Source organism: Felis catus, chromosome A1 (assembly GCF_018350175.1).
Source record: "Felis catus isolate Fca126 chromosome A1, F.catus_Fca126_mat1.0, whole genome shotgun sequence".
In the NCBI taxonomy this organism is placed as follows: domain Eukaryota; kingdom Metazoa; phylum Chordata; class Mammalia; order Carnivora; family Felidae; genus Felis; species Felis catus.
Window position 1 is genome coordinate 180,102,741 of NC_058368.1, and position 18,577 is coordinate 180,121,317.

At 50.4% G+C, this 18,577-nt stretch overlaps 1 protein-coding gene across 1 annotated transcript in view; it reads left to right on the forward strand.

The window, feature by feature from the left end:
• The window catches only part of SLIT3 (slit guidance ligand 3), a 598,696-nt gene that overhangs the window by 568,981 nt on the left and 11,138 nt on the right, over positions 1–18,577 (forward strand). Inside the window, exons 28-32 of the mRNA XM_023259788.2 lie at positions 682–821; positions 3,782–3,875; positions 9,198–9,335; positions 10,885–11,125; positions 13,023–13,153. Of these exons, the coding sequence (XP_023115556.2) occupies positions 682–821; positions 3,782–3,875; positions 9,198–9,335; positions 10,885–11,125; positions 13,023–13,153 (744 nt within the window). The remainder of the gene's footprint in view (positions 1–681; positions 822–3,781; positions 3,876–9,197; positions 9,336–10,884; positions 11,126–13,022; positions 13,154–18,577) is intronic.

Below are 18,577 nucleotides of genomic sequence, written 5' to 3' on the forward strand. Positions count from 1 at the left end.
GGTCTCCTCCTAAGCCTTTTACTTATATAATCTTCTTTTATTCCCCTTCTTTTACCAACCTGGAGGTAAATGATATTACCCTAGTCCATAGATGTGGAAACTGAGACACAGAATTTAACTAATTTTCCTAAGATCAAATAGCTAGGAAGTGGCAGACTCAGACTTCATTCCCAAGAAACTCGGCTGCAGATCCTGATCTTGGCCACTTTGTCCTATTCCTGTTCAAGGTAGAGAGGCTTTCCTGGAGTAGGAAGTTGCTCAAAGCGGGGTGTTTGTTATGCCCTTTATCCCTTTGTCTACAAACCACTCCCTGGAGAAGAGGGGAAGGAAGACAGCTGGAGGAATTTAAAGTCTATCCCGGGGAAAGCACTTCCAGCTGGGGGGATGGTGAGGGGGCATTGCTGGTGAGAACTCCCCAGAGCTAACGCAGCCATCCACGGCCAGGGGAGATGGAATTCTGCCCAGAGATAGGGGTCTAGATGAAATGACCTCTCGGGTTCCTGAGGGTCTTCCTGCTCAGGACCCCAAGGCTTCAAGTATCCAGAGGGCTGCCTCGGACCTCCATCCAGAGAGAAACCTGACTAATTATATCCCCCCAACATTCTTTTCTGCCACTCCAACCCCACCCAACACTCCTTATCCCCTGGCTCCCCTTCTTCCCCACCCCACACACCCCCAAAGCTGCTCCTGCCCTCTGGGCTTTGAGGGGCAGCGGTGTGAGATCAATCCAGATGATTGCGAGGACAACGACTGTGAGAACAATGCCACCTGTGTGGACGGGGTCAACAACTACGTGTGCGTCTGCCCTCCTAACTACACGGGTAAGGTCCCCTGGTGCCTGTGCATGGTGGCGGGCCAGGTGTCATGCACTTAGGAATGCTGTTATCTTAGTTTTCAGGGCCTGCACCCACTCCCCTGTGGACAGAGATGTGAATCCCCAAAACCTGGTGCTGTGCCATGACAGGCTTCCCAGAGGCCCTCTCTGTTTGCTTGTCCACCCTCACCACCTGCCCCAACCCTGCACGTCTCTAGCTCCTCCCTACTTTGAGACAGGTTCCCAGGGCAAGTTTGCTGTCCATTCCATTAGCCTTCCCCTCCTCCGGGAACTGGAGACCCAGTGGCAATTGAAGCTAGTGAGAGGGGCTTGCATTACATTTAATCTTCATTCAGTTCTAGTCTGCTTTCTCTAGAAATTTACTTTCCAGACACTTTCCAGCTAGGAACTGGAGACACAAAAATGACCAAGACAAAGTCCCCTGTGATCAGAAGGCTCATTGTCAAGTAGAGGGAGACATGTATTCAGTAGAACGAGACTATAACACCTGGAAGACTGGGGGGTCGTGGGGTCACAGAGGATGAACCTAACCCAGCTGGGGAAAAAAGAAGGCTCCTCACAGGTTATTCCTCAGGATAATCATCCTACCCACCCACCCCCAAAACACACCTTTATTTCCTATATTAACAGCTCCTAATGAGGACAGTTAAATATACCGCTAGATTATGAAGCAAAATGCACCTCAATGGTGCAAGCACAACCTCCTTTGTTATAGGATCCACCTAAAGTGGCATATCCCAAAATGGAATTCCATGAGTTCTTTGAGGAAAAGGCTCCATAAACAAAAAGTTGGGGAAGCGCTGTGTGTAATACTAGCTCTCTTCCACGTGATACAAATGAGCCTATTAGAGGTTTTCACAATTCCTGTTTGAAACAATGCTATTTAACTTCTTTTAACCCAGTAAGTTTCAAATTTATTTTAAGTCAGAACTTCCCACCTACCCTACCCCCAAACTCCTTCCCAACCCCGGACATCCTGTGTTGCAAGAAACATATTTTAGGAAATACCAACCTAAGGTGAGGATGAAAATAAGGACCATGCAACCCAGGGACTGCCACACCCTACCCTGCTGGCACCTGGCATGATGTCAAGAGTGAGGTAGGGGATGGGATATACAGATGCTGATTAGAAGCCTACAGAGAAGGAAGCCAGCTAGCCCCCATTGCTCCTCAGGGTCCTGTGGCTGACACAGACCTCAAGCCCATTAGCCATGTATTCCCCAAGCACATTCTTGGGACTGTGGTGGAGCGTGCCAAGACCAACTGAGAAAACCACCTGCTCTGCTTACTCCTCGCCTCTTGGGGTCCCAGAGAAGGCTTTACGCTTGGGGAAAGTGCAGGGAAATCTGCTGAAGGTCTACTTCCCTTACCCCTTACATCTTCCATCTTTGCAGAGAGGAGTTGTAGCCAAGAGTTAAAGTAGCAAGAGGCAACACTTATTATGCTCCTACCTATACAGAGCACTGAATGAACTAACAGGGATACCAAGAAGTCTAAAGTATACCCTCCAGCCACAAGGGGCATCTGGTCTACCTAAGATGAGAGGAGGGGTCATGTAGGGCCAAATCATTGGTCTGGAAGAATCTGCTCACTGCCAGAAGAGAGACAGTAAAAATCCCATCAGTTAAAAAAAGAAGGCAAAGGGACTCAGAATAGGCTTTGGGGCAATGGGCAGTGGAAGGGGGACTGAGGACACACTTGTTGAGGTGGTTTCCTGCCCCAGTGGAATAGCCTAGCCTGTGTCTGCAGGTGACTGAAGTGCACCTCTGCCCAAGAATGGGTTGTCATGGTTTTCTCTGTCCCAGAAAATGTTGCCAGTCCCACACAAACACCTGTGTGCCTCTCTGGGTATCTCCAGGAAGTGAGGAAGAGGAAAAGGCTTATAAAGAACACAATGCCCTCTGTGGTCTTGAGAGGCTGGCAAAATGAGGACAGGGTCAGGGTGGACTTGACCCCACCACAGCAGAGAACAGACTCTGGGGCTGTGGATGTCATTCATCTCCTCCCCAGCCACCCTCAGGACCTTCCTCTGCCCTGTCCCTGCAGCCTTCTCTGCCCCTATTCCTACCCCAACCTCTGAGAGAAATTCCATGGGTGAAGCTTTCCTCTCTTATATCACTGTCCACCTGGCCAGGTGGAATTTAAGGGAACCCAAAGCTCAGGGGTGCATCTGCCACTGCCCTCACCCCTGCCATCCTGTCTCACTTCCCTCCACATTCCCAAAACACATCTCCAATGGCGTGAGCTTTGGGGAGCTTGGACATGCAAGGACCTCCCTGGGTATTTATGACCCATTCTTCATTTCTTGGCATGATGAATTTCAAAGGGAGTGTATTCAGAGACCTAAACATTAAATTCCTTTCATATTTTCTTCTTTGAGAAAATCCAGGGTGCTTACTTATCTACAGCAGGTGCACTGTGCTGCTAAGCCATGTCCACTCCTTCAGGAAGCCTCTGGGCTTCCACAGAGTTTATCCCTGTGGTCACACATCTCTATGTTACAGTCACCTACTGATTTATAGATCTCCCACACTAGGCTAGGGGGAAGACAAGACCTGGTCACTGTTGTGTCCCTAGTACCCATCACAGTGTCTACCACACAAGTGGTGCTTAGTAAATTGATGGGGAATGAAAAAAACAACTAAACACAGCCCAAAGTCAGGGGCTGATGTCCTACAGTTTCAGCTGCAGCAGCCCCTTAATGGTCAGGTGAAACAGCCCAATGATGGTGCTATGACAGTGCCCAGGGAAAATCCCAGAACCTTCCCATTGTTACCACTAGGGAGACTGAAAAAGAGGTACAGCAGAAAGGATACATCGAGAGAGCAAATGCAGGGTGCCTGAGATCCATGACCTCCCGACAGGGGGCTGGTTGGACCTGACCTTCTAGTCAGGGTATCCCCCAGGTCCTCCCAGGTGCCTGAGCTTTCTACCCACCCCCACCAGGTGAGCTGTGCGACGAGGTGATTGACCACTGCGTGCCTGGGATGAACCTCTGTCAGCATGAGGCCAAGTGCATCTCCCTGGACAAAGGATTCAGGTGAGGCTTGGCTTTGTGTCCCCAGCAGCACAGGCTCCTGAGGACTCTGCCTCAAACTTGTCCCTTTCCATTCTCCTTCTCCTTCCCTCTCCCAACCTCTCTCTCTGCCTATTACTTGTATATTACCATGTGCTTCTCTGTGTCTCTGACTAGTCATAGTCTAATTCTCTGTCTCACTGTCTCTATGCACGTGCCTCTCTTTGTGATTATTTCTCTTTGTAAGTCTCTCTCTCTCTCTCTCTCTGTGTTGATAGATATATAGAAATAAAGATATCCCTCTTTCCTTTATACCTCTCCTTCCTACTCTCCCCACTTCTGCCCCTACCCCCGCACACCAGCATAGCTTTCCTTTCCAGAGCTAATATGATAGAACAATCCCACTGATGAAGCTGAGTCCAAAGGTTTGTTGGTCACCTTCCTTGTGTGCATCCTTCCCAGTGTTGTGCCCTCTGTGGCTCCAGCAAGTTTGCCAGTTTATGCATCTGTGTATGTTAGGGGGTCGGGGAGAGTGAGCACTGACTCAGTTCAGCAGCCACAGCCATTTGTGGAGCTGTCTCCGTGGTAAGCAGCAGAGCCTATAGCAGCTAGGGGATTCCAGGAACAATTCTAAGGGTGGAAAAAGAATTTGCCTCAGGAGAAGGCACCAGTTCCAGAGCCTGAGACTCAAACAACACCCCTGGGAAATCACTCCTGGGCTCTGTCCCTACTTCTTCCCCCCATTCTCCTTCATGAAAGCATGTGCCATTGCCTCTTCTAGAGAAAACCCTGAGACCCTTGAGTCCTGGGATTACAGTAGGGACATCCCAGGGAGCCAAAATAGTCTCCCCTAAACACTCTCCCAAAGCTGCTTTGCACACACAGTTGCTTCCCCTCATCTCCAACAGGCTCAGTCCAACACTGAAGGGTGGGTGGAAGCTTCTAGCACCAGAGAGTTTGGGGGAGCAGGCAAAGACCAGAGCATCTGGGGAAACCCCAGATGAGCTTTCAGCAAAGATACCTGAAGTGACTCTACAGAGTCACCCTAAAGATGAGGGATGTGGGTCTGAAGCTCAATGCCTATGCTGAGAAGTCTTTAATGAGAATCCTGACCAGCATTTCGTCTAGTAGCCTCTTCAGCCTCTGAGGGATGAAGCTCATGGTCTGGGTCTAAAATGTCTCCAGGATCTGTCATCAGTTTGAGTCTGTCTAGCTTCAGTCATAAGGCAGAAAGTTCCCAGATTCCGGGGTTTTTGAGACTATGATGCTATACTGCAAAACTTAGCACTTTATGGAAAACAAGGATTTTAGAAAGCCTGAGACTAATGACATCATAAAGTCACAGAATCTTAGGACTCTTAGATTCATAAATCTCTAAGACTTGAACTTGAGAACTCTTAGGATCCTAGAATCTAAGAATGATGGGTCCTAGTTGTTGTCCCCTGGTGAGCCAATCCTTCAGTCCTCAAATTCTCATTGTGGTGAGTGTAGTGGGTACTATAAGAGGTTTTTGATTCCCTCCCTTTCAAGGCCCTTGACATGGACTTGGGGGCAGCGGTGGGGGGGGGGGGGGGTTGGGATTTGACACAAAACAAATGTTTAGAAATTTCTGGAGCCCTCAACTCTGGCTCTGAGTGCTGCCGGGGTGTTGAGGAGGGGAGGGAAGAACCTGCTGAAGCAAAGAGAAGCCCTCCACATACTTTAGGAGGTGAGCTGTGACATTAACATCAAAGGATGGGTGAGATTTGAATGAGCTGAGAAAGGGAGGGAGGGCCCCACCAGTGGGAGAAGAATCTAGAGTAGGTGCAGGTGAGAGGGGGACATGAGCATGTCTTGTCTGGTGTTTTCCTTCCCTATCTTGACATCTCAAGTCTGGAGTTCATCACCAGGGAAAATGCAAGAGGCATGTTAGGGGCTCTGGTTTTGCTGAGAACAAAGGAAACTTCAGTGTTTCCATGCATGAACCGTCATTCAAATCTCCCTTATCTGCCCTGGTCCCCTCTGAGAGGGGTTAGGTGGGCTCTTAGGCAGTTGAGCTATTAGAGTATAAGTAAGGGTGAGGGATGCCTCCCAACCCCATTTTCCCACTTCCAGATTTGACTTCAACTCAGGGCTGCTCTTTAACTGAAGGAAGAGGCGAAGGGGGGGAGAAGAGATGCATGGAACACAAACTTGAACCCAAAGCACAGTAGGCTGCACTGACCAGCAGCATGCTTTGGGCATGCCTACGAGGGGCAACAATAGTGACCAGGCATCTGAGCTGTGAAGAAGTGGTAGAGTATCCATAGCTGGAAAGGAGATCAGTGGCATTGTTCAAGCTCAGCGGATGCTGGCCTGACAGAGCACAGTGAGCATGAAAACTGGTCAGAAGTGGTCCAGGGTATAGGTCTGGAGTCGGGGTGCGAGGAGCTTGGGACCAGAGACATAAGCAGGGCCAGAGATCATGATCCTCTGGTACTTCTCCCTAGAAACCTCACTCTACTTGAGTTCTAGGGGAATACAGAATAGGATACAGAATAGAAAGAATATAGAATGTAGAAGGAAACCAGTCTTGCTTTCATATTCTTGAGATAATGTATTTATGCACAGTGTCTCCTAGAATCCTGAAGAGGTCTACAGGCCACCTCAATAATGTGAATTTTGTTTTATTAAAATACATTTAGGTAAAAAAAAATCCCTTCTCCCAATGAAACATTTCCTAATTTTATCCCCCTCGTCTCCCCTCCCCTCTCATCACCTACATCCCAAGGCAGGCTGCAGGGACAGTAACAAGAGACAGTCAGTTGGTGCAACCTTTGCCCAAGTTTGAAGATGTTTATCCTTGAAGATTTCCTTATGTATGTTTTAATGAGGCTGGAATGCAACATAACAGATAAAACTGTATAACTATCCGTGATATAAACACTGAAATCATAATATACCAAAACCCTGACAATAATGAAGAACACTCCCATGAACACTGAAAGTGACAATGACAAAAACACAGATCACGATGATTAACATGCACTGAAGACTTACTCTGTGTCAGGCACACTGGCCTATCTCCTGTAACGCTCCACAATCTTAGGCTGTAGAAACAGCCGTCTGCTTTCTGGGTAGGGGCTGAGGCACGGCGAGGTTAAGTAAGCTCCCTGTGCACGCACACACAGAAACAGCTGGGGCTGCAAGCCAATCCTGACCTGACTCTGGAGACTCCCAAAGTCCTGGAACCAAGCACATCACTTGGTTACACCCCCTTGTCCAGAATCAATAGGTCATATACATAACAAAATCGTATAAGCCTTACACTTTCGAGGAAAGGTAAGGGGAGAACATTTGAGAACACCAGGGAAGGCAGGTTGTACCAGCAGACGCTTCTCTTTAGCAGATGAAGAAATGTAGGGTAGATCCTTGCTTTGGGAGGGAGGTGCAGGAACCAGCAGCATCACAGGGCAGCTTGTTGGGAGTGCTAATTCCCAGACCCCACCCAAACTCCCAGATCAGAAGCTGTACGTTCACAGAATGCCCAGGGGCTTTGTTTGAAAAGCAAGGATGTGAAGAGGGCTATAGCATTGACAGTCTCCACACCTCCATTGCTCCTTCTGCACATCTGTGTCTGCGAGGAACCAGGTCTTCCCTGATTCCTCGTGAAGACCTCCTCAGCCACCTTGACTCCATGCCTAACACGCTAGATTTTACCCTGCAAGCACTGAGCGGCAGTTGTTGCCTTGGAGAGGCTCATAAGGCTTGAGTTGCTCTGCAGGTACTTAGAATTCAGGAGACACAAAGACAAATGCCTACAGGGGCCAGGCTTACCACTAGCAGAGTGTATTAACCACATGCCCTGACAAAGCCTTGCCCAATCTGTTTCTTTAATTTTTTTTAATGTTTATTTATTGTTGAAAATCAGAGAGAGTCAGAGCGTGAGCAGGGGAGCAGCGAGAGAGGGAGAAGGAGACACAGAATCTGAAGCAGGCTCCAGGCTCTGAGCTATCAGCACAGAGCCCCATGCGGGGCTCCAACTCACAAACTGTGAGATCATGACCTAAGCCGAAGTTGGACGCTTAACCGACTGAGCCATCCAGGTGCCCCCAATCTGTTTCTTTAAAAGACTAGGGTGGAGTGTGGGCTCTGACATGAAAGTTCACACCTTCTGGTGCAGTAGTAGGTCACATATTTCAAATTTACCCTTCAAATAAGTAAAGGTGAGGGGCGCCTGGGTGGCTCAGTCGGTTAAGCATCTGACCTCAACTCAGGTCACAATCTCGCGGTTCATGAGTTCAATCCCCATGTCAGGCTCTGTGCTGACAGCTCAGAGCCTGGAGCGTGCTGCGGATTCTGTGTCTCCCTCTCTCTCTGCCCCTCCCCCTGCTGTACTGTCTCTCTTTCTCTCTCTCTTTCAAAAAAAAAAAAAAAAAGTAAACATTAAAAAAAATAAGTAAAGGTGAACAGGTCAGATCTTAGCAGGTATCAGTTCTGAATGCAGGCTCAGTAAGTCCTCTGATTCTAGAACTTGTCCTTCTCCAGGGATACCCCACCCCCCAAGTGTCTACCTAGCCATGAATCCACAGCACAAACTATGCTCTGCCAACCAACCCCAGCAATGCCAGGATCCACTTATGATTCCACTGTATCCACAACTGCAGGGAGAGGAGCAAGGCGGGGGAGGAGCAAGGAGAGGGGGGAGGGAGGACCATCCCTTTGTCCCGATGCTTCCCCTGTCAGTCTCCTCTGTCCCATGTGTATTCAGAGGTCTTGCTTCCCTCTCCATCTTGGCCACCTGTCCCACCTTCCTCCTCTGCCTCTACTATAGTTATTATTTCTATTCTGGCCAGTAGAATTCAGTGGGTGGGCCCAGAGAGGTGCGCAGGCTCCAGCCTGCAGGAGGCAGAAGAGCCAGGAAGTGTTTGTGTCCACCTGTGCCCGTAGGTAACACGGTGCCTTCAGGTCTGTTTCTTGCTGGAACTTTGGCACAGTGTCACCCAGGTGTAGGAGCCCAGGGATGCGTGTTCCAGGCGCATGCTCAGGGAGGCCCCACGTGAGGTGCACCTCTCGGGTGTGCACCTGGGCCAGCAGGGCCGGTGGGGGCAGAGAGAGGGTGCTGCAGCTCCCATCCTCTTCCCTGAGGAGCAGCACATCAGCAGCCCCACCACCCACTCCTGAAAACGGGAGTCACCACATGAAGCAAGCAAACGTCAACTTGCAGGGACCCAGAGCCCATGGATGGCCAGTGAAACCAACTGTGGGCCAGGCTTTGGGGAGTCCTCAAGAGTTGAGAGAGACTTAGGAACATCGGTAGACAGAGACGACACAGGGCCACCTAGAAGCAGCCTGGCACATGGACAGCCTTGCTCTGCTGTGTTCCAGGTGTGAATGTCCCCCTGGCTACAGTGGGAAGCTCTGCGAGGTGGACAATGATGACTGCGTGAACCACAGGTGCCGCCACGGGGCCCAGTGCGTGGATGCAGTCAACAGCTACACATGCATCTGCCCCCAGGGCTTCAGGTATGGTGGAGGGGCCCCTCGGGAAGGGGCCTGCAGGCTGGGGACTGGTGAGCTAAGGCAGGCTCACCCATGCCCAGGTAGCCCTAGCCCTGGGCCTCCTGAGTCTCCTTGGAAGGTCAGTCCTTCCTTGTCAAAGACCGGATGTTGTCAACCCCGTGTTATAGACAGAAGAGCCATCCAGGGCACCCATGTGGGAGTTGGACTTAGGGTCCAGCTCACATAATGTCAAGCTTGGGCATGATTCCTTCTAATGGAAGATGCTACCATCTTGGAGCTCAGCTTACAGGGTAGGGGTAGCCACATGGCCACACTGGCAGGAATCTTATTTTTAGGCTGGAGAACAAAAACCTTGTGCCCTAATGGTAAAAAATGGAGGCAAATAGGAGAGCTTGGGGTTAGTCTCTGGAATCACTGAAGCCAGAAGAAAAGGAGGGGATGGGAAGCACTGGCCAGGGGGTCAGGAGAGGTCCATGGGGTATATACAAGGAGAAACTGGGTTCCAGCCCTCACACCTACACTGCCTGGAAGGGAAGGGTGTAGGGGGCACTGGAGGGGAGGCAAGGACCAGACCTGAAGTGGCGGGGGAGGGGGCAGCCTGGGGACAATTCCATGTACATCAGTACTTGCTGCATGACATAAATCCAACTACGCAAATGAGCCTTGGTCATAGACTCTGAGAAGGAACCACTCTGAAAAGGCCAGTTTTTCCAAAGCCTGATTGAGACCATGTTGAGGCTTGGGAACATATAAATTCCTGAGGCCCACCCCAGAGCTACTAAATTAGAATGGGGGCGGAAAGAAGGGGCTAGAAATCTGCACTGTTTTTTTTTAATGTTTTTAAATTGTGGTAAGATATACATAACATAAGATTTACCATCTTAACCACTTTTCCATGTACGGTTCAGAGGCATTAAGTGCACTTCCATTATTGTGCAGCCAATACCACCATCCATCTCCAGAACTTTTTTAATCTTGCAAAACTGAAACTCTGTCTCCATTAAACACTAACTCCCCATTCCCCCTCCCTATGGCCCCTGGCAGCCACCATTCTACTTTCTGACCCTATAAATTTGACCGCTCTAAGTGCCTCATAAAAGTGGAGCCACACAGTATTTGTGTTTTTGTGACTGCTTTATTTCACTCGGCATAACGTCCTCAGGGTTCATCCATGTCGTAACAGGTGTCAGAATGTCCTCCCTTTTTAAGGCTGAATAATATCCCATCGTATGCATGTGCCACATTTTGTGTATCCACTCATCTATGGATGGATGAGAATCTGGGCTTTTAACAAATTCATCCAGATGTTTCTGATGACACTGAAACTTGGGGGCCAGCACTCTCATGCAGCCCTATTATTTTAAAAATGGGGCAACTGGGGCTTAGGGAAGGAAAAGCTTTTCCCCAGTTGGTGGTAGGACTGGAACAAGTCCCAGTTACCATCTTTCTTCCCTCTCTCTGCTGGTGGCTCTTTGGCCCAAATAACTATGATTGTCTCCCCACACTGTTCTTTCCTCATCCCTCCTCCGTCCCTCCTCTCCCCTCCCCACAGCGGGCTCCTCTGTGAGCACCCCCCACCCATGGTCCTGCTTCAGACCAGTCCCTGTGACCAGTATGAGTGCCAGAACGGGGCCCAGTGCATCGTGGTACAGCAGGAGCCGACCTGTCGCTGCCCCCCAGGCTTCGCCGGCCCGAGGTGCGAGAAACTCATCACTGTCAACTTTGTGGGCAAAGACTCCTACGTGGAACTAGCCTCCGCCAAGGTCCGGCCCCAGGCCAACATCTCCCTGCAGGTGCGCCCCGCCCCTATGTGCCCCCCAAGCTCCAGTTGTTCTGAGAACAGCTGTTGTTCTACAGACAACTCTTGACTGGCTTTCACTGCTAATAGCAGTCCCCACGTGCAGCCTTTTCCATTCATTTATCTAGAAAATATTCACTCAAATATTATATGTCAGACACTTTGCTAACAACGGGGATTCAGTGATGGACAAGACAGAGCCCCTTGCCCAGGGGAAGTTGACAAGCAGAGGGGCCAGTGGCAACTCTGGGTGTTGTGGGAGAACATAGGTGGGACGGAGCTCCCTCGCCCGCTGAAAAGAATGGGATAGGCTCCCCAGAGGCAGTGGTAACTAAACTGAGATCTCAAGGATGAGTAGGAGTTTGCCTGGAGAAGGATAGAAGAATGAGGGGCTGGCAGAGCAGGATGAAGAGGGGATGCCATCTAGCCTGAGACATCAGCATGTACAAAGGCCCAGAGGCACAAACAAGCAGGGCCTTTTTCAGGGAATGAAAAACCACTTAGTAGGAACCAAATTATTTTCCAGCTAACTTCTTTCAGGTTCCTTACCTGTGGACCTGAGCAAAGTTATTCCAAAATGCATTTCTGGGTGACCCAAATGCAACTGGGAAGGGTGGAGCAAGGATGATATATGGCTGAGAAAGAGCAGGCCCTGGCCCCTAGGCTTTCTGGGGAGGAAGACCCCAGAGACACAGCTGGAGGATGCAGCCCAGTGAGTGGCCCCTGCCACATGGCACTAACTACGGCCCTGCTCTCCTTCTGCTCATGGACACTCTAGCTTTAAGCTTATGGTGAAAATACTTGTTCAACACAGATCTGTTGCATGCCTCTGCATGCCAGGCACCATTGCAGGTACTGGGGCTGCAGAAATGCACAGAAAGCTCAAACTGCCTCACCTTGTGGAGCCTCCAGTCCAGTGGGCAGGCATCTGAGATGAGCGTTGACCCTGAACACACACACACACACACACACACACACACACAAGAAGGAAGCTCTGGGTGTGTCAGCCCCTCCTGGGTCCTCCTCATTGCCCTCCTGCCTTCCTCCCTGCATCCCACCCACCCAGGGACCTGAATGTTGGGTCCCAGCTAACCAGAGCAGCACCTGTGCCCCAGACATCCAGAGGGTCCATCAGACCACCTGCTCCACATCCATTCCTTTAAGCTGCACTTGTGCTGGGCGATGGGAGTGGACAGGCTAGTCAGAGAACCCCAGCCCCGCAGCGGGGTGTGCCCTCTGGGCAGCAACTTCTGAAACCAGTGGCTCTCAGCCTTGGCAACACATTAGAATCACCTGGAGAATGCCTAAAATTGTCTTTGCCTGCCCCCTCCCCCACCTTGAGAGTCATATGTAGTTGGTTTGGGGTGAAGCCTAGACAATGATTTTTTTTTTTAATTCCCCAGATGACTCTTAACACAGCGCCTAGTTCATAGTAAACACTGAATGAAATGGTAATTGTTAGCATTTTGTTTATGATTGAGATTATACAGAGAGGCGGAGGCCTTGAGAGGGGCAAGGATTTGGGTGGGATTACATTGTATGCCGGTGAGAGAGGCCAGAGTAGAGCTTGGGGTTCCTGACACACACATACACACACACACACATGCACACTAAAATAGTGTGTGTTATATTTATCTTATAAGTGTATACATAAACAAAGTGGCTCACAGTGGGTGCTCATTAAATAGTTATTGAATTGAATTGCACCATCAGCATTTGCTGGAGTAGAAGTATATGCCCTCCTAGCAATTTCCAGACCAGACAAAGGAAAAAATAGGGACATGAACTCAGATCTGGGGTCCATTCAGAAGATGCCTCCCGAAAGAGGTCTCTGTGAGGGGGGGTTGGGGAGGCTAGTCCTCAGGGGAGCCCTAACCCACATGCCTCTGCAGGTGGCCACTGACAAGGACAACGGCATCCTTCTGTACAAGGGAGACAATGATCCCCTCGCACTGGAGCTGTACCAGGGCCACGTGAGGCTCGTCTATGACAGTCTGAGCTCCCCACCAACCACAGTGTACAGGTAAGGACCACAGCCCCTCCCGCCAATGCACACGGGTCCTGCGTCTTCCCTCCTGCTTCCTGCCCTGAGAGAAGATGCCAGGGCCACTCTGATGCCTCTTCTCCCTGCTGCCCTCCATGCACACACACACTCAGAGCGGCTGGTGGGAGGGAGAGGGGCGGTGCTGGAGGAAGAGGCAGGAGATGAAGGCTGACCCCACAGGGAGATGACACCTCATTACCATAAGATAAATGGCCAGCTGGCTACTGTGCAGAGCTGTGTGTGCCAATGGGGATGAGGCTGCTTAATGAGGTGCCCTTTTCAAAATGTCATCCTCATCTTTTATTAGTTTAAGAAAGAAAACAGGGGGAGATTAGCATGCAACTCAAGGGGAAGAAATTCCAGAGCACCGAGGGAGCAGGACTATTCCTTAAGTGACTTTCAAACTGTTCTGAAGGGTGGTTTTTCCTAAACTTCAGTCTTTCCAACAATCGCCCTGATTTTTACAAAAAGCTTGTAAAAATATGGTATGTCAGCTATACTGTTACTTAGCAGCTTACCTTACATAGGCTTTAAATGTGCTCACTCTCTACCCTGAGCTTCATCTCAAGGAATATGGTCTGTGAAATCACAGATATGCTAGCTCAACGTTAGATTTGTTTCTACTTCTCAGCGGAATAAGTACTAAACACAAAAAATCATTGTAGTCATAAATATTTTGTAATAATTATAAAAATAACCATTGAGATGAGAAATGTTTGTGTTACACCTAAAAATCACATAAAACTGCCCGAGGCAGGAGAGCCATTCCTTGGGGGGAGAGCACCGTGCATGAGAAGGGCCCACATCCCGAGGCCAGCCTTTCCCCTCTGCAAGCAGGAGCACGTTGGTTAGGAGTGGGGAAGAGCAGCAGTTTTCAGACTAAATCATTTATTCAATCAAAACTTTTCTATTGAACTCAAGAATATTAAATACACAGAAGCAAAACTGTCCTGCAGCGGCTGGAGAGAGCCAAGCTTCTTCCTTCACACTTCCTCTCATGAAAACCCCCAAAACAGCACCTACAAACCCAGTCGAGAACCATTGGTTTAAACCAGTGGTTCTCAAAGTGTGGTGCCAGGGCAGCAGCAGCAACGCACCCAGGGACTTGTGAGATGGGCACATTTTCAGACCCCACCCCACACCTACTGACAGAAGCACTGGGGTAGGGCCCAGCCATCTGTTTCAGGGAGCTTCCAGGTGATTCTTTGCACAAGGCTGATTCTTTCCAGCTCACACAGGAAGCCTTCCTGGAGAAGGAACCATTTATGCTGGGTCTTGATGAGAGGGAGAATTTATATGAGCAGGAGAACAGGTGGGCAAACAGGCTGAGGGGACATCCCCGGCAAGCCTAGGGGAAAACACAGGGGGTTCGACCAGAGCAGAGGTTCACAGCAGGGGTGGGTGGAGGGATCACTGACCAGGCTAGGACAGTTGGGTACAATAGATGCCAGGAGAAGGAGCTGTCACCAGTGGCTTCACGAGTTCCCTGGAGTCAGGGCCTCCCAACATCTGTGTTTCTGGAGCCGCTGGTCATGGGCCAAGTGGACAGAGAGCCTGGGTGCAGGGCCTGGGGCAGCCTGTCACACAGCCTGTGGTATCAGACACATCCAGGTTTGAACAAGGTATTCGACCTCTTGCCTCAGTCTCCTTCCCTGTGTACTGTGGATAATAGGACATACTTCTGCAAGAGGAGGGCAGGATGGGTGGGGGGAGCGGTTTGGATATTGAGGGTTGGCAGATGAGAAAGTGCTTGGCAAATTGAGCCTTTACATGAGCATGTCAAGGACAGAAGGTGGCAGCCAGGCTTGGGGAGGGGGCTGGGCTCTGTCCAGAGCCCATCCCAGCAGAGCCTAGCTCTTCCCTCACACTGATGTTAGCTGCTGGGGGGGTGGTTTGGTAAAAGGGTGATGTTGTTGGTAAGAATGTTAGAATGCTTTTCTGCTGTCTGAACCAGGTTGTGAAATAGGAACCCAGAGAACTACTTTCCCCTATAGAACTACTCTCTCCCCTTGTCAGGGGGTCAGTCGGCTGAGGGTTAATAAGGGGCCCTGGGGAGACCCCAGGCTCTTCCTTTTATCCACAGGAGGAACCCAGTGAAGTATGCCCATGCCCACAGGCAAAACCTAGTGACAGACTCTTAGTGCCCTTCAGCTCACAATCCTGAAGGGCCCAAGTCTCCAGAAATCCCATTATTTAAAATGGGTTTGCTTCCAGTCTTCTGTGTGGCAGCACTGGCTTTGCCCCCAGTTGTGCACTCTTTCACTCAGCAAACCTCTCCCAGGCACCTTGCATGGACCAGGTCCTGGACTAAGTGTGGGGGACCCAGAGTTAAGCAAAACACAGTCCAGGGAAGAAGGCAGGTGTGTAAACAAGCAATAGTCACATGGGCAGAATAAAATAGGTCTTGCAGAAGATATGGGTGCATGCTATGGGAGCAGACATTTCTGCTTGGAGGACAAGGGAAGGCTCCCTGGAGGAAGTGGTAATGTTGAGCTGAGGCTTCAGCTGTGGCTGACAAGCATTTCCACAGGTTGCCTTTCCAGAAGGCACTGGGCTGGGGGAGGCCCATCAGCATGCACAGAAGCCACATGGTGTGGGACTGGGGTTAATAGAGGGCACAGGATCACTGTGGTGACCCCTGGCCACCTAGGAAGGCCTCCTTAGCCTCAGGGCCAGGGTGCCAAACCAAAGGTAATAATCAGGAGAGTTGGCAGCTTGCAAAATTCTGCCCACTGAGGCCCCATGGACAGCCCCAGAGTGAGAATGAACCACCAGTGCCCCCAGCAGGGAACCACAGGTCTGGAGCAGCAGGATTCTGAGCCTCCTCTATGTGGGAGCCTGGTTTGATTCATCTGCCTAACTATAGCCACAGGAGAGTGCTGGTGCTTCAAGGTCTGACCCCAGGCTCCAGGGCAAATACACAGAAAAGCCTGTCTTTGCCCCTGCCTGCCTGCCCCAGAACGGGAACAGGCTGCACTGTTCTGTAGTTCTGAGACTTGTCAGAGGAACTTCAGGCACTATTTCCTACCAGCGAGGCCAAGGGGCCAAGTAAGGGAACCAACCTGGGGAAAGCAGACTGAGGTCTCCGTGGGAGTGTGAGGAGTGTGGTAGCCTGGGGAGCACAGGCCTTGTCCAAAGGGACAGCTGACCTCTGCCCCAGCAGATGCTGCCCCGTGGGAATGCAGATCATCAAGGAGCACTAGAAACTCAGGGTTTCCATGTGAAATAGCTCAGTGTTCAAAGGTTGGCCAAACACCACAAGAGAGCTCTCTTTGGACCATCACACATGCTCCCTGAGTCTTATTTACCATAGTCCCATCCATTGCCAAGGTCTTTGTCTCACTTGCTCCTCACCACAAGCCCTAGGGTAAGCGTCATCATTCCTGTTCTAGGGATGAGAAACATGATGCTCAGGTGAAGTTTTTGGCCCTAAAGCACACAAACCAGTAAATGGCGGAGCTGAGATTCAAACCCAGGTCAGGCTCCCACCAGAACCCATGTTCCCACTGTGCTGGGGCATGAAGGCCAGAGCAAGAGAGAGTTGGGGCCATGGTGCTCCAGGAGTTGGGGAGCTGCTGCCCTGCAGTCTTTGAAGTCTCTGACTTTGAAGTCTCTGACTTCGGCTTAACTGAAATCCCAGGGACTATTTGATCCTGCGAGGCTCTATTGCCACCTAGTGGCCACAACTCAGCACCCAGGTGAGCAGGCCCAACAGCACCTGGAGGAATGGCCCACCAACCGTTCACTCCCCAGGGAAGTACGGTCCCTGGTTTAGGAGCTTGGGTTTCAGTCTGCCTCCACCACTTCCACTTTAAGTCTTTGAGCTGGACACCTTAAGTCTCCAAGCCTTAGGCCTCTTATCTCTAAAATGGCAAAAAAAAATTGTATGTCTCGTTTAGGGGCTTGTTAGGGTTAAATGAGAGAATGCAGGTCAAGTGCTTAGCACAGAGTAGCACAGTGCATAGTCCTGTAGCACCCAACACACTCCCACTGTTGATATTAAAAGCAGAATAGAACTCCACATGTCCTCATGCCGGTCCCACACAGAAGCCACCCAGCTAGCTCTGACACCTCCAGTGCTCTCTACCTCCCACTGGATGCTGGTTCATGTGGCCCAGTGCATACTGGGAAAGACTCTCAGAGCCCCACTGAGTCTTCCCTGTAATCCCCAAATCTCTCTCCAGGAGACGAATTAGGAGGCTTGGAACCACAGTGGGATCATTTCTTTTAGAGTTAACAGCAGGTGGTTTGGGTTGGAGTTTTTTGTTTTGTTTTGTTTTTTTACCCCAATCTTTTTTCTTATAGCAGCAGAGTCATTTTTCTCATTATATACTTCAAAGGCCAAGATTTAAAAGGTGGGGGGAGGCGGGGAAGTAGGTAGAAATGGAGCCATCCTGATTTGTTAGATGGCGGTGAGAAATCACAGCCTGCAGTCCCCTCCAGGGACCTACAGTGTGAAAACCATTGGCTTTAGCATCATTTCCAGGAGATCCTAGTAAAGATGTGCCAGGAAGGCAACCTGTCAACCCATGAGCACCTACTGGCGTGGGTTATGGGAGGTTTAGATTTGGAATCCATACTGACTTTGAACCTCAGTTCCACCACTTCTAGCAATGTGGCCTTGGTCAAGTTACTTAGGTTCCCTTTCTGTAAAATGTGGCTCTCATGAGTGCCTTCCTCAGAGATGGTTATGAGCCAGTGGAAGCAGACGGAAACCCAAAGCCCTGGGCAGCTGGAAGGTTGAGAATCAGTAGAAGAGTTCCTTCAGGTCCAGTAACCTGCTCCCCAACTTCGTCTCTCCTGCCACACCCAGCTCCTCCAAGCCCAGGATCAGGGTGGAAGAAATCATCATTCCACCTTTGAGTGCTTGCCAGGTGTCAGGGGCCCTGTGTTGTCAATCAGAACTCAGTGAGGTCAACATCATCACCAATCCCATAGCATGTAAGTGGGCTTGCCAAGAGTCCCTCCGCTGGAGGACCCAGTGTGATATCAGATCTCTCCAACTCCTGAGCATGAACTAGCTGAACGGTATAGCTGGAGGAAGGGGCCTGCCTTATGGGAATCAAGAGAGGCTCTCCACACAGCCAAGTGGCTAGGGCACTGAGGAGCCTAGCACTTAACTGGGGCAGGAAGAGTGGTCTCACAGTCCTCTCTGCTCCTGCGGCTCCTGCCAAACCACTGTCTCCAGGCTGGGACCCTCCATGGAGGAGCACCAGGGCCTGGACCAGCGCATGGAGTGCAGGAAGGAAAAAAGGAACGGACTTGGAGCAAGTGGCCAGGAAGGGGTTAGTGGTATGTGTTTGCTCACTGTGTCTGTGAGTGTTTATAATGGGATAGCGGCTGCCTCAGACTCCCTGAATTTTAATATTGGAAGGGAATGCCAAGACCACCCACCCAGAGCTG